Consider the following 15,391-nt stretch of genomic DNA (forward strand, 5'->3'; position numbering starts at 1 on the left):
CTGAATGGATTTAACCATGTTCGCCTGTCCGCCTGGTAACGTAAACATTCTTTCCCTTATTACAATTTCTAAATTTTAATAAAGTTTTAATCGACAGTCCGTTATGTTAAAAATGATAAAAGTAGCACACGTTCAAGTTGGATCAAATACTTCCAAAAAATTTTTAAATTTCAATAATTCGTGCTTGATTTTTTGCCTTCCAAAAAATCCCTGATAAGATATTATTATCAGAATTTAAAAGATATTATTTAGTTTAACATGTACCTGGGAAGCAAACAATTTCAGTGTACAGTCAATAGTCGGATATCAATGAAATAATAGCATATTTTATAACAAAAAAAAAATGCTGGAACGTAGTGCGTACTGCTTGGTGGTGTTAACATTTACAATACGAATACACTCAGGTAAAATAACTTTGTGATTTATTAACTCTTTTGACCTCGAGAGATATATTGTTTTCCAAACGTTTGTACTGGATGGCAATATGAATTGTAGATCTCTTCGTATACAAATATTCTTGATCGACGTCGATGACGAAGTCAAGTTGAATACATTTGATTCCAGTCCATTAAAACCAGTCTTGTGATCTCATAACTTTGCCTATTTGAATTGTTTTTTATTTGTGCAAGTAGTTGTAAATTCCTTCGTACTGAATAAAAAAATAAATAAAAATAAAAAAGGAATAAAAATATTTTTGAATTGCCAGAGGTTTCATATTCAATCAAAACACGTCAATCTAAAGTGCTTGTATGCACAAGAAAGTTTGAATGGTATTAGAAATACATGCTGAATACATGTAATGAAAATAATGTAATCTCCACTTCGTCTCCAATTCCAAATCAGATTGACGGCGACCGCGATATTGTACTTAGGAAATCTCTAAAAAGAAATAGTCTTTCAAGAAAAGCTCTGTATATAAAGCCTTGGGTTTTGGACATATCCGTCGGTATTGGCCATTGTTCGTAGAAGTAACCGAGTAGCTAAGAACTGCAACTAACAAGTGAGTATTCATGGGCTGAAATTTCAGTACAGTAGAGTTTGCTTTGCCATAGCTGCAGGGAATATTGAGCCGGTGAAGGCATAACAGTTACCGATTGGACATACAGACCCACTATGCTGCGGCCACCTCTCTATAAATTTCCCTATTTTCACTTCTTCGTGTAAAAAAAAAAAAAAAAATTTAATAAATCCGATTCAAGTGAATACCCTGCATATAACGTCCTGAAAGAGCTTAATATGGCTTCAAACGACTAAATTCGATGTAAACTAAAAACGTTGCTTTGATAGTTTGTCCCACTTATTTATTTTCCGTATAGTTTATAAATAAACTTCCAAAATATTATTTAAAAGGCGCCGGATAACTGGACCATATGCGCCTGTACGTGCAATGCAGGAACGGCGGTCTGGAGTTTGTCTCATAATCTTAACAAATTAAAATTCATTTCAGAAACTCACGCCCTATATTGGCCTTGTGAATTGAATGATAACTGTACTGCTGAAAATTCTGTTTGTATATCTGCTACTGGCCAGTGTGAATGCAAAGAGTTTGACTACGTGTTCTCAGGGGACTACACAAAATGCTTAAAGAGTGCACTATTTGGTGATAAATGCCGAGAAGACATTCAATGCAATCTTATGCCCTCAGCTGCCTACTGCAAGTCAGGCAAGTCAAATTAAACTGTTTGAATTATTGTCAATTATAAACAAATATAGACACTTATTACCAGATGTGACCAAATTCAGACGCTTACTCTCAGATGTGACCAAATTATTCTTGAATTACTCTCAGATGTGACCAAATTCATAGTCGTTTTTTCAATGCAACAGCTATTAACCAATACAGACTAACTCTTTGAATTATTCTCAGTTGTAAACAAATATAGACGATTATTCCAAGATGTGACCAAATATAGACGCTTACTCTAAGATGTGACCAAATTCAGACTGACTCTTTCTCTAAATGCTTTTATATGTGGTTCAGCTTCTTGATGCTATGGGTAAATTTTATATTACATTATTCTAGGCGTTTGCAGTTGCGTTGACAAAGAAACCTATATTAAAGGGAGTTGCAAACAAGTGAGCAATCTAGAACAATATTGCGACGAAAGTCAAATTTGTGATTTCGGTTATGACAGAGATTCCGTACAGTGTAAGTGTAACGACGCGAACTGTACATGCGCGTGCGCTGATGGATATTATCGACGACATGGCAACATATGTCGACGTAAATCGACGGGTATGAAAACGTATACATTAAGATAGTTGTAACAAAATTCTTATGATGTCAACCTTTGAGAATTTTGCAGAAATTAATGATGCGTGTGTCGTTAATGAAGATTGCCGAAATTTAGGTGATAACGTTAAATGCATGAGCTTGACATGTCAACATGTTGATGAAATTAAAGCCATTAATTCGTTACCCGTAAAAGATATTGCCACATCTTTGATTAGTGAGTCTGAAAAGAATTCCTTTATTTCGTCAGAATTGTCGTCTAGTGAATGCGTCCAACCACAAGGACCACTTTTTTCGAATCAGTCTTGGAGCAATGAATTCAGCCCGAAGACTGAATCGAATATTGCCGAAGATAATAGAATCAATTTTGACTTTGAATTGCAAGAACATCTTATCCCTTTAGGAACCAAAATCGTTGAGTTTGATAAATCTACCGATGCCCAAGACAAAAGCCGTAAGAAATAATTTTGCACAAATTATAATTCAATTTTTAACTTAAAAAACCTTTTAATGCAGATGTAGTGGGTAGTTCTTGTACAGAAAATGGCAAACCATGTCCGAACCTCTCTTATTCCTTCTGCTCAGCAAATAAATGTTTATGCAAACATGGTTATTATCATAAAAATGGAAAATGTTTTGCTGGTAAGTCCCAATTCCCTCTTTTTTTGGAAAATTGGAAATTATACAAGACTTCGAGTTTCGTCATGTTTTGCATTCCACATTTTCTCGATCAAAAGTTAAGAATGACTTATCGTGAAAACTTAAAACCTAAGTAAATATGCATACGACGCTTTAAAGCAATCGATTTGCTAAATGTATTAGCATATTGAAAATTAACGAGCATCAGTGGTCGTATTTCCCATTGATGTAACGAATCAGTTAACCCATGAACATATCAAAAACCTTCTTGCTAATATGGGTCGTCCAATCGTGTATATGTGTCACTCGCGAGAGTTTTTTTTTGGCCAATATTTAATGTTAGGCTATTTGCTGCCACTTTCTGTTATTTATTGACAGACGATTTGTCGATTTTTCGCGCATCAGCCTTAGCCATCAAAATATTATTGCATTATTTCGGTGCCTATTGGTTATTGATAAATGAATATATACACACACTTTTTATAAACTTAGAACTGGGAGAAGCCGTTCTGAGTTCAGATGATTGCGAAAGCGAGTTTGACCCAACAGCCAAGAAATGCATCTGTCCAAAAAATCACTTTTACGAAAAATCGCTGCGGGAATGCCGCAAACGTAAGTAATTTTCAGTGTTCCATTGTTTGAATTGAAGCTTTATATCGTTTTCAAACTTCGTTTAGCTATACAAATTCATTTATCGTGCAGTTCAGACAGCCAGTGCAGTCCATTTGGAGATGCTTACTGCCATTTGGAGATACCACGACGTTGCACATGTGAGGAATACGCCGAGTATAATGCTCTCTTGCAGATGTGCATCTATAAAGGAACTGTTAACGTTAAATGCAATACAGATGATGACTGTCCAACAAAGCATTCTTTTTGCTCAAATAATCTTTGCAAATGTAGACAGTATTACATAGAAAATGGACATGAGTGTAGTGCAGGTAACTTTCGACGTAGGCTGTTTATGTATTGCTGTTGCCTCTCATTGTTTTAAATTTTAGGGGTCGGCGCAGTTTGTGCAAAAAACGACGATTGTTTCACCCAAAACAGCGAGTGTACAAGCTCACATTCCAGCGACTACGAACAAAAGAACAAAATATGCCAGTGTCGCAAGGGTTTTGTCCATTTTAGGGACGAATGCTTGAGCGAAGGTTCGTCTAATGCGTAAATATTGCTTTTGGGAAAATTTTTAATATTTTATTTTCATTGTTTTGTTAGCCGAGGACATAGAGGCGGAATGCGTTGATTCGGAGCAATGCAAACTACTGGGAGCTAGTTGTAATAATGGCAGATGTTCTTGTACTTATCAGCAGCACTTCACAAATGGCTACTGCGAAACGAAAAAAGGTTTAGCTATTTACTAAAATTATTTAAAAGTCATATATGTATTTCTCAATTTAACTATTTCAGGAATAGGACAACATTGTTCGAGAGCTACTGAGTGTTACATTGAAAAAAATGCCAAAAATCTTGAATGCCGCAATTCTATTTGCCAATGTAGTTATGGTTTTCAGAGCGATGGGGCCAAGAAGGATTGTATACGTGTGGTGCCCAGTAAGAAAAGTAAGCTCTCATATTTCCGCTATTTAAAACTTTATACTTTTTCATAGAACCTTAGTGCAGTCTCTCGAAATAGGTTTCTTAGGACACCCTACTAACCAAGACAAGATGAATATTGTGAATTAAAATTACAATTTAAAGACGAGTTAAGTCCTTTATATAAAGAAACTCTTTTTTTTTTACGATTTAAAAGCGTTTTATCCATTTTATACTTTATACCGAAGGATATCATCTAATAGCTACATCCAGAGGACGTTTCAGACGCGTTATATATTCGGGATCAATACAAAGTTCTAAATAGAATTAAGCATGTCCGTTTGTCTGTCTGTCAGTTTGACCATCCGCGTAAAATCTGTAATAAGCATTTCCCTGATAACAAAAATGGCGACATCGCCTTTAAGTCTGGCGAAAAGTTTGAAAACTCGTGCAGGTTGATACTAAAAGTAAGCGAAATCGATTAAAGAACATGCCATCTCAGCCTTCTTACTTTTTTGCTCCTTACTCATACGCCACAATAGACACAGTATTATAGACTATGGAAATTTAGTTTTGTTCCTTTTTTAATCTTAAGCCCCAGGCCCGTTTTGAGTTACTAGACATTGGAAGAGAAATTTCTAAGTCCTTGCCATCTAAGTTATCCCTTTTAAGAAAAGGAGATAAGCTTGAAATGGGCAAAGCAATCTTCCACATTTTATACTTTGTACCTTGTCTATTATGAACACAATATCGTAGGTTAATTTATTTCATCTATTAGCGTTAGCACATATGATTTTTCATTCCTTTTCCATATTTTTTCCATTTAAATGATTGACTCTGACTTGACTTCGTGATCGAAAGTAAGGTATAGCCACTGCATAACTCTTAACCCTGTCCAAAAGAATGTATTTACAGACTTTATACAATGGATTATGTTATGGAGACCTCGATGTCCTATATGTTTTAAAAAATCACCTCTCTTCACTCCACATAAACAAGTAATAGGATATTCTTGAGTATAAATGTTTTCGCTCAGTAAGCTCGAGATATCTAATTTATTTTCCACTAACTATGGAAGTAGCGCCTTATAGAGTGAAATAAGTTTGTTAGCCATATCCGCGAAAATTAATATTTCAATATTTTTAGACAATTGTGTCCTTAACATCGATTATAGCATAGCACTGTGTTCATATCCGAGGTATGCTGATACCGATCAGAAGGACCTGGAAAAGCATGGTGAGATAGACGCTGTAGATGGCTAACATAAACACGTGTGATGAAGGTTTAAGCCCACTGTATCCAAAAACGGACGGACTAAATTATACTAAGTCTTAGACCTGTATGGAGCAGATGGCTAAAGCAACTTGAGTTTAATCTTAATTAAGGAATTACTTCTTCAAAGAAAAAGTCTAAGGTCATATTTTGTCAGCAGAATTATTTAATATAGGTTTCGTAAGGCCTCGTATAGAATCTTCGGCTTTGCGGTTGTAGGTGTAATAATAAATACCACAGACAAAATGTCAAACGAAGCTGTTGTTGTTGTAATCAACTCATTCTATGTGTGTGGACATAACATATTCTCTTTCAAAAACATACCCTCTCTGATTCAGTTTACGGATCTATGGGCGGGTATTCCACAGTCTTTTAAAGCTAAGATAACATTATATATTTAAAGGTATTTCCGTCCTCTAGTCTAGTCTATTTATAAAAACTCTCTTTACAGATTCTTCCGGGAAGCCAAGTGCACTTAAAGTTGTCACGTTCCTTTTAATAGGCTCGGCGTTTTTAGTCACCAGTGCTGCCATTAAACAGGCGTATTATTAAAACCAACTTAGTTTGCGAGAGCCGTTAGGCCTCGCCTTGCGCCGCAAAACTTCGCAAACGTAACTACAACACACTTACTAAATCGATTAAAAAAAAAATACCCAGATTTAAACAAAAGCTTTGTGAATCCTTAAGTAAATATTTAAGCTAAGCTATTGTCAAAACAACAAATTACATAATTGAAATAAAAAACAATGCGCTTTTACAAGCACATTGTAACGTTTTATATGTTAAGAGTTATTTGGAAATAAAACATTTAAAACATAAATTCTTAATTGGAAAAATTTTAACGGTTCTATATGTACCGAGGTATAGGTATGATGTACGCTCCTAAGAGCGCTTACAACGTTTCATGGCATATGCAAAATATAATTGAAGTGCTATACCAAGGCAAAGACTATTTACCATCTCGTTCTATAATCGTCAATATCGCTAAAATAGAACCATATCTCCTAGACTATATTTATGTTTCTTGCTACAATATGTTTCGTGCATTTTATATTTCGCTATGTTGCAAAGCGTTATAATCAATTCAACATCAAAACCCTATGAAACATTTTTAAACTGTCTTAAATATTATTAAACAGTCTTAAACACTTCTAAACAATTCAAAAGAGTAGCGGAATTCGACATCAAAACCACACCCCTCACACAAAACCAAACCCGAAAATTTAAAGAATGAAATGTGAAAAAATCGATTTATAAACTAAGACGACAGCGCTTACTTGACCTTAGGAAATCTAGCCTGGCTTTTCATATATAGATTTCAATATGTATGATTCATAATTTAAACAAAGTCGAGCAACAATTGTCTAAAAAATTGTCCCTTATTTCTAGAATAAACAATAATATGTGCGGAAGGAGACTTGGGCCATCGATTATGTTAAAATTTAGGTTTTACGTAAGTCATACCGATGACCTCGTTCTGTCACTTCAAGAATATCAAATTCCACTGAAGGGTGGGATCTGTCCCATTTCCTCAGAGTAACGATTAATGCTTCATATATAAACCGTGCAACATCGAACATCGCGGGATGAAGCTTCTATATGCATGCATAATATAACATAATAACACAAAATAATTTTCACAAACAAAACAATCTCCGGACTTTTGGAAACTATGGGAAAAATTTAAAAGATGAGTATTCTCGGCTGTGTCATTGAGAATCTTTAATCTTCTTTTATTACTAGGGTTTCTTTTTGACGGGAAGCACATTCAGGTGGTACATTTCCAGAAAATATTTCCGAAAAAGGCACAGATTTTAATTTCCCATAACTATTGTTTCTATTATTAAGTAAATGTTTTAAAATACAATAAAATTTTATGCGTAAAAAATTAGAAGTAAATTGCACAAGAAAGAACAACTTATTGTTTGTCGACCATTTTTCGAAAAGTTTTGGTTATTACTATTAAAATTCGTTTAGAAGAATATATGCTTTACCGCCTGTTAAAAATTTAGAGAAATTCTAAAGGGCTCAATAGTAAATTAGGAATTTTAAACAACTCGCAGGATCGCGGAATGATTTATCGATTTTACCCATGCAAGTTTTTATCAATATTCAATGATGGCAGCAAGCTTGTGATGCAGTAATTCTGTGATACCATTTATTTTATTGTACGTTGTTCTAAGCTCTGAAATTAAATTGCTTACTCCACATAAAGCTGCGCTTATCCAACACAAATTTTTTCGAATTATTCAAATTATGAAATTACATTTATTAATTTCAATTTTTATTAAGAGATCTTCGTTTCTTTGTGAAAGTTGAAGAAATTGAAGGAACAGATGTAGGTAAACGCAAAGTTAGTATTGATGACCGTGACTTGGGCAATGCGTGAACTAATTGAGAGTATTTTACAATCTTGGAAGAAGGCATGTTTAGTTCCTGTGATGAAATCTTAGCATCGACTTGGTAGTTCGATTCTAACAACAAAGCCAAAACGATAAAATGGCACAAAGCCTTCTCAGTGGAAAACGCAGAACGGCAGCCACTAAAAATAAATATATAATACAAAATATATGATATTTGTAAAGTATAAGAGTGGCAAATTTAGTGCATATATACCTATATCTGCTCGGATCCGCAAAACGTTCACGTACTATATTTTCCACTTTTTCTGATATTTCAGAAAGCTCTACTTTTTTGAGTGATCTCGTCTTGGATTTGATGAGATTAAATAAACAATCCATATACAGTATTATTTTTATTTGTGAAAAAATGTCTGCATTAGGAACACCTTCTTGCAAACCAGAAATTTTACTTAATAAGTATTCGGATTTTATACTGAAATGTAAGAAGATTCGTAAAATATATATACAAAAGTGCAACAGTATCTTTGTAAAAACATACAATATTAGTCGTTCCAGGAGCGATGTAATATATTTAAGCTTCATTGGCACTAAAAGATCTTCTTGTAAAGTGAAAATATCTACGTTTTCGAATCTGGTTTGTGAAATTAACTGTTAAATGTTCTTCAAATTCTCTAAGTGTGAAAATTAAAATTGCCGAGAATCTCTTTCGTACTGAAGTGTTTTTTAAGTTCAAACACCTTATTTAAGTAATAGCATATTACTCATACTTTGACTTCTTTTGTTATTATGAATGCATCGTAAGTCATCGAGCCGTTTTAACTGCTTGGTTTGGAACATAATAATTTAATATAATGCTACAATGCCATAATCTTGCAAGGAGTGCGATAGCAGATAAGAACTGAAATGTGCTCATTCGATATAAATTAAAAACCCCTTCCAACAATGCAATGCAAAGCTGCTGATTGTGTAATAAATGGTTTGAAAAGTACCGCACCAATTCTGTTAAAAAATAACATTAGATTGAAATGCTTTAGATATAGTTATTGTCCTGTCCAATGAGAATACGGACGTCTAAATATGAATTATGCGTTGGTGTCGGAATGAAAAATTGCGAAATTAATTCGGAAATTTTTGTATTGGAATTATATTTTAATCGATTATTATTTAGCATCTTATTATCAATTTGATCCTTTTCTAATTTTTTTCTTTTACTTTTATAAAATAATCGAGAATATATAAAAATGAAATATGTGATTGAACAATGAAATTTTCTTTTTTTGACGCTATGGATAGTTATCAAAAATAGAAAGATATAAAAAAGGTGCAAATAAATACGGAAGTGAAAGGAAGTCAGCTAATCACTCTCATCACTTTAACATTGAGATCGTTAAGGAATTTTTATCACTTTGAGGAAGTTGTTGAAAGCAACTCTGTGCTGCCTCTATTCTCAACACAGGATACTGTTTTTTTAAACCATGTAAAGGAAAAAACAAGCTAACGGTTTTTAGCGGAAAATCAAAGCCATTTTACAAGTGCAAAAGAAAAATTTGCAAAGAAAATATAAAAGAAAGAAGTTTGACGAAAATTATGTGAAAAATTATTGGTTTTTATGAAACAATGAATTCGTGTCAAAGTAAACATGAGAGTTTCTCGATCTGGGACTGTTGGTTTAGTTCTTTTGCAAAGCGATATCTGTCCTACGCAAATACATTTCAAGCGCTAGAACTTCCTCACTTTCATTCATTCCTATTTTGCACTACAAAAAATTGTTAATGTCTTTTAATTTGTATAAAAATACCTTCAAATGCCTGCAATCAATTTTTTCTATCTGTCGATCGCCCCGACAAATATCTGAATAAGAACTCTTCGAAAATACTACAACGGTATTGAACTTAAGAATATATTGTCGATTCTTTACCTTCCATTTCTCATCTCGTGGACCTGTCTGTGGACAGACTATATATAATTTTATACCCCACACCACTTGGAGTATAGGTTATATTATATTTGTGTGGAGGTATGCAACACGCAGAAGCGGTTAAGATCGCCCCATTTTTTATTATACCGTTTGATTAAGAATCATTTTCTAAATTGATCTACGCCAACGACGTTCTCAACATAGGGCGTTATATGGGGAATGATCAAGACAACTTACTAAACCCAGTTTCATCAATGCATCTCAAAAATTGCGACTTGTAACTTGAACACAAATCTACATGAGCAGACTTAAGACGGACAGATAGGCTTAGATCAATACAGATTATAATTCTGAATCGATGGTATAATAAAATGTGGGCCTACCTTAACCGCTTCTGGGCGATGGATACGCCCGCACTAACTTAATATACCTTGTGCCATAAGTGGTGTATTTATTTATTTATTTATTTATTTATTTATTTATTTTATTCCACTTATACTAGAAACTCAACTAAACAAATAGCAGTCGAGTTCAATAGGCTCTTAATGCAAAACTAATATTAATTAACAATAAAATTGAGTATAAGCATAATAAAACAAATAAGAAGAAAAAAAAAAGAAAAAGAAAAAAGAAAAAAAAAGCATGTACACTATCAGCATAGGAGCACACTTACAACCGGTACAGGATCAAATTGCAAATGAACCCCTAAGCCATCGCAAACATGCATAAGCCTGGCAACCGATAATAAATTGACAATAATTCACTTTCGAAACGTAACGACTTTTTAAGGATAAAAGCTAGTTTAAATACGACATAGGTAATCGCGCGTATTAAGCAATGTTGCTTTAATGGACTTTAAAGAGTCCGATAACGAGAATAAGTGGTAGACGTCATTTAGGTTCTTGCAAACGACTCTGAGCGGATTGAACAGCTCATAATTAAATTTACACTGATTAAGCTTTACCAAGATAAAGTGCCTAGAGAAGCGGTTAGGGACATTGAAGCTTACTTCACCAAGTAATGAAGGCGAGTCAATAGCACCATTTATTACTTTAATTAGAAAGGAAACGCCAAGAACAAATCTACGTTTCTCAAGAGACGGTAGGGACAGCAGAAGCAACCTATTTTCATACGGAGGAAGAGAGGCAATCGGATCCCAACCCAAATTTCTAAGGGCAAACAGCAAGAATTGCTTTTGAACTGATTCAATTGAATCTACGTAGCACCTATATGAAGGAGACCACACAACTGAGGCATACTCGAGTATGGGTCTAACCAAACACATGTACAGCCTTTTCGTAATGTAGGGATCATCAAGCTCTTTGGACCACCTTTTTATAAAACCAAGCGCGGACCTAGCTTTGCTAATCGAGAGCTCAATATGCAAGTTAAAACGTAACCTATGGTCAAATAGGACGCCTAAATCCGTAATCGAATCGACGTCCTCCAACTTATGCGAATCTATGAAATACTGAGTAATGAATGACTTTCTTCTTGAGAATGAAAGCTTCTTACATTTACTCAGATTTAGTTGCAGGAGATTCAAAGAGCACCATGCAACAAAATTATCTAAATCACCTTGAAGCTGATGTGATTGCGATTCAACAGAGAAGGAAGAAAACAGTTTCACATCATCAGCATACATTAAGATCTGGCTGGAATTAACCACCGATGGGAGATCGTTAATGTATAAACTAAATAAAATGGGACCCAAGTGACTTCCTTGAGGTACGCCAGACGTAACGGGGAATTCATCCGAGCTAATGAAGTTAAACAAAACTCTGAAGGATCTATTGTGCAGATAAGAGCTTATCCATTTCACTAAGTAGGGTGGGAAACCAGAGGCTTGGAGTTTAAAGATAAGTAGTCTATGGTTAACCAAATCAAATGCTTTGCTTAAATCAGTGTAAATAACATCTGTGCGAGAGCCACTAGAAAAAGCCTTGAAAACATGACAGGTAAACTCTAACAAGTTGGTGACTGTAGATCGCCCTTTCCGAAAGCCGTGCTGGTGCGGAGAAATATACGAATTAATGGCAAAGGCTAAATGCTGAGTCACAATACGCTCGAACAACTTGGGCAAGACACTCAACTTGGCTATGCCTCTGTAGTTCTCAACAAATTGTCTACTTCCACTCTTGTGGATAGGAATAAGGAAACTACTCTTCCAACATGAAGGGAAAACACCTGAACACAAGGACATGTTAAAAATCTTTGAGATCACACCACACAACTCGACAGCGCAAGATTTAAGTACACATGATGGAATTCCATCAGGTCCAGGCGAACAACTGTATTTTAGAGAACTTAACCCTTTGAAAACATCATCTTCCGAAATAACCAAGTTAGGTATTGAAACCGAGTTAGTTATAGGATATGGGTAGTTTCCTGATAACTCAAATTTAGCAATCGAAAAGTTTCGTCGGAAATACTCAGCAAATAGATTTGAGATTTCAAAATCATCCGAGGAACCAGAGCCATTAAAAGAAACATGAGAGGGATATGTGGAAATTTTTCTTTTAGAGTTAACAAATTTAAAGAAGAATTTTGGATTAGCAAACAGAGAGGATTTAATGAACTGAAGGTATCTGCAGTAATAATGATGGTTGAGGGAGTTAAATCTATGCCTCGCCACCGAGTAAGCGACATAGTCGAGCGCAGAGCCACTTTTCGAATATTTTTTGAATAGCGAGTTTTTTCTATTCTTGTGATATTTAATTGTCTTATTAAACCACGGGGGACATCTGCTTCGAGGTCGACAATGCTTGATCGGAACAGATGCAGCAATAGCTAGATTTAATGTATTGTAGAACGATGGCATTAAGTTTTCAATACTACCGGTTGAGAAATCAAGCGTCAGATGTGAAAGACGATGTTTTAGTAATACAATATTGATTTTATGAAAATCATAATAATTATTTAAACAAGTTTGAGTTGGCACATTAAGGCATTCCAACAAACCATCATTAATATGATGAAAGGAAATGCATATTGATGGATGATAAGGATCCTCAGGTAAACTAAAAGGTAGGGTATAAAGACGAATGTATGTGAAAATTGACAAAACACTATGTAAATTGTGCTCATAGATTATAGGCGGCGGTCATCAAAGGTTAGTTGCAAAGAAAATATAACTTGTTAGTTGTTGTAAAGCTTGATAAGAAATGATTTACCAACATGCTCGACTAGAGCTGTTCTTGTCATTACACATAGCACGGAATGTCATTTTGCATTATACTGTTGCTAATTAAAAATTGTTAAATGCCAAATGATGAAGCGAAAGTGCATGGTTCGGCGTTGTAGGAAATTAGTATATATATATACCTTCTAATTAACGCTATATTCGCCCGTCTTTCAGGCAAAGTGGGTATAAAAAAGTCGATACTTTAAACTGTGCAATGATTCTTCCATTATTCTGGGTGTGTGAAGCGTGTTATTTTACAAGTCCATATTCTTACATGTCATGTTATCTTAATCGAACATAAGTTTATTGTGCTTTGCTCATAATTTCAATTTTATGCGTTGCTTACCAAACTTGATAAGCATAGCTGTAATATAATTTCGTGGTAAACGTATAATAATCTTAAATATATAAATACAGAAAGATTTGACTTCAAAACACAGTTGTGAATCAAGCATACAGATTGGCGAGGCTATCTTCAATTCGCTCTAATCAAAAACATTACTATTATCGTGCCATGTTTTATTTGAAAAATGATTTAATAGTTAATGTTCACAACCGCAAATGTAGCCCGATAGACCGTTGATATACGGGTAGGCTATACTGATGATGCAAAATATAACCGAACATCTGCGGATGTTAGATGATAATTGTGGTGGCCTTCTGACAAATAATTGCAACAAATAAGTCGAATAAATTGCAGGTTAGAAAACCTTATGTAGACTAGATCTATATGTGTTTTATTTTGTTTTCAGTTGAACGATCTATGACATTCTCAGTTACTATAAAATTGAGTTCATAGTTTTTACGGTTGATTGTCATGATTTTTGTTTCAGTTTCAGAACATAGTAATAGTCACCGATTTCCGATTGACGGTGAGCAAAAAACGAGTTGTGTGAATATAATCACATAGCATATACTGACCTTACCTTCTTTTCGATTAAAGTTGTCAACGAGGGTTAGAGGTATATATAATAGCAAATGCCCGCAATAAGGAGAATTATTGGTTTAATTAACATTAACAAGTAAAAGTGTTATGTTCGGTTATAGCAGAATATTCTCTACACGCTATCAAAAAAAATAAGATATCTTTCAGGATTATCCACAGAATTTAGGCGCAAATTATATCCATATGATACAGGTATTTTCATGTATATGACACGCACATATACATGGACGGGCGGACGGACGTGCTTAAATGCTGATCAAGCGTATACATAACTTATAAAATCGCTCATGATTACCTTTGGATATTGCAATCATTTTGAGAAAAATGAAGTTATCAGTGCGTTTAAAGATTTACTTATTTTACGTCTAGAGCAATACATATATTAACCGTTTAGAAATATACGAACTCGCGGTAACGAATTGTAAACCGAATTGTATCCCAAAAGAACGAATGTGATTTCAGATATTTTCTTACTGTTCACCTTTGCTAAAATTGGGTCCATCCATATTTGATAATAATCTACTGCTTGCCTCTTTTCTGGATATTCCTCGACATTTCAGAATTCTAAATGTTCAAGTCATTATTACCATATAAATACAGTTTGTAAGCAACTTGCAATATTACAAACAAAAATTAGTATACGACGTCTGAGGTAGGATGAAATTTTCTTCTACCTTTCAATTATATATATGAAGGTAGGGATGGGAATTAAAAAATTCGACCCAAGCCAAGCATAACTTCATTCTTACTTACGCATTGTGTATAACACATATCAAAACCACACGTCCTTTATAGAAGTCGAAGCTCTTACGGAGCACAAACAATTGCATAAACTTGTAAGAAAAATATTCGAAACTTAAGTAAGTAGGTGCACGCTAACAAAATTAAAACTTTCACGAAATGCCTACATACATGAGGTGTAAGCACTTTTATAAATATATGCGCACAAGTATAATGCAAATATAATATTTAGGAGGCCTGCATGCAGGCAGGATGTGAATGTAGACATGAATACAATATAAATGTATGCACGCATTTGAATATATGAGCATGTATGAACTATTAGGCGCTTTGATTTTTCTTGTTAATGTTTCTTCTCCTTTTTATTTATTTATTTATTTTTTTTTTTTTTGTTTCATTCATTATATCATTCTTTTCACTTCGGGTCAATTTGGTTGGTTTGTTAGCATTTGTCATTGGTTTCCTTTATATGATGTATGCATGTTGTATGCCTAAAAAATTTGGAGGTTACACCAAAAAGAAGGCTACTGCTCCTTGAGAAAAGTGAGTGTCCGCGCAT

General features: G+C 34.3%; 2 protein-coding genes across 2 annotated transcripts; one reads left to right on the forward strand and one right to left on the reverse strand.

Moving 5' to 3' along the window:
- The first annotated feature begins 337 nt into the window (after positions 1-337).
- LOC119639617 (prion-like-(Q/N-rich) domain-bearing protein 25) lies at positions 338-6,382 on the forward strand. Its single transcript, XM_038037096.1, has 11 exons — positions 338-404; positions 1,448-1,663; positions 2,024-2,236; positions 2,307-2,687; positions 2,750-2,875; positions 3,365-3,484; positions 3,550-3,813; positions 3,874-4,023; positions 4,091-4,219; positions 4,283-4,435; positions 6,132-6,382. Exons 1-11 carry the CDS (start codon positions 344-346, stop codon positions 6,230-6,232), a joined length of 1,914 nt encoding a protein of 637 aa, XP_037893024.1. The 5' UTR covers positions 338-343; the 3' UTR covers positions 6,233-6,382.
- A 1,575-nt stretch (positions 6,383-7,957) lies between these two features.
- On the reverse strand, positions 7,958-8,875 carry LOC119639348. Its single transcript, XM_038036656.1, has 3 exons — positions 8,582-8,875; positions 8,297-8,515; positions 7,958-8,222 (listed from the first exon to the last, which is right to left on the reverse strand). Exons 1-3 carry the CDS (start codon positions 8,623-8,625, stop codon positions 7,958-7,960), a joined length of 528 nt encoding a protein of 175 aa, XP_037892584.1. The 5' UTR covers positions 8,626-8,875.
- Between the last annotated feature and the right edge of the window lie 6,516 nt (positions 8,876-15,391).

The sequence above is a fragment of the Glossina fuscipes genome, unplaced genomic scaffold, assembly GCF_014805625.2.
Source record: "Glossina fuscipes isolate IAEA_lab_2018 unplaced genomic scaffold, Yale_Gfus_2 112, whole genome shotgun sequence".
In the NCBI taxonomy this organism is placed as follows: Eukaryota; Metazoa; Arthropoda; class Insecta; order Diptera; family Glossinidae; genus Glossina; species Glossina fuscipes.

Coding starts and splice junctions, on each gene's coding strand:
- LOC119639617 (XM_038037096.1), top strand. CDS start 344: ATGCTGGAACGTAGTGCGTACTGCTTGGTGGTGTTAACATTTACAATA. Junction 405..1,447: donor TACAATACGAATACACTCAG/GTAAAATAACTT, acceptor AATTCATTTCAG/AAACTCACGCCCTATATTGG. Junction 2,688..2,749: donor CGATGCCCAAGACAAAAGCC/GTAAGAAATAAT, acceptor CTTTTAATGCAG/ATGTAGTGGGTAGTTCTTGT.
- LOC119639348 (XM_038036656.1), bottom strand. CDS start 8,625: ATGAAGCTTAAATATATTACATCGCTCCTGGAACGACTAATATT. Junction 8,516..8,581: donor CTCCTGGAACGACTAATATT/GTATGTTTTTAC, acceptor CTTACATTTCAG/TATAAAATCCGAATACTTAT. Junction 8,223..8,296: donor GCGGATCCGAGCAGATATAG/GTATATATGCAC, acceptor ATTTATTTTTAG/TGGCTGCCGTTCTGCGTTTT.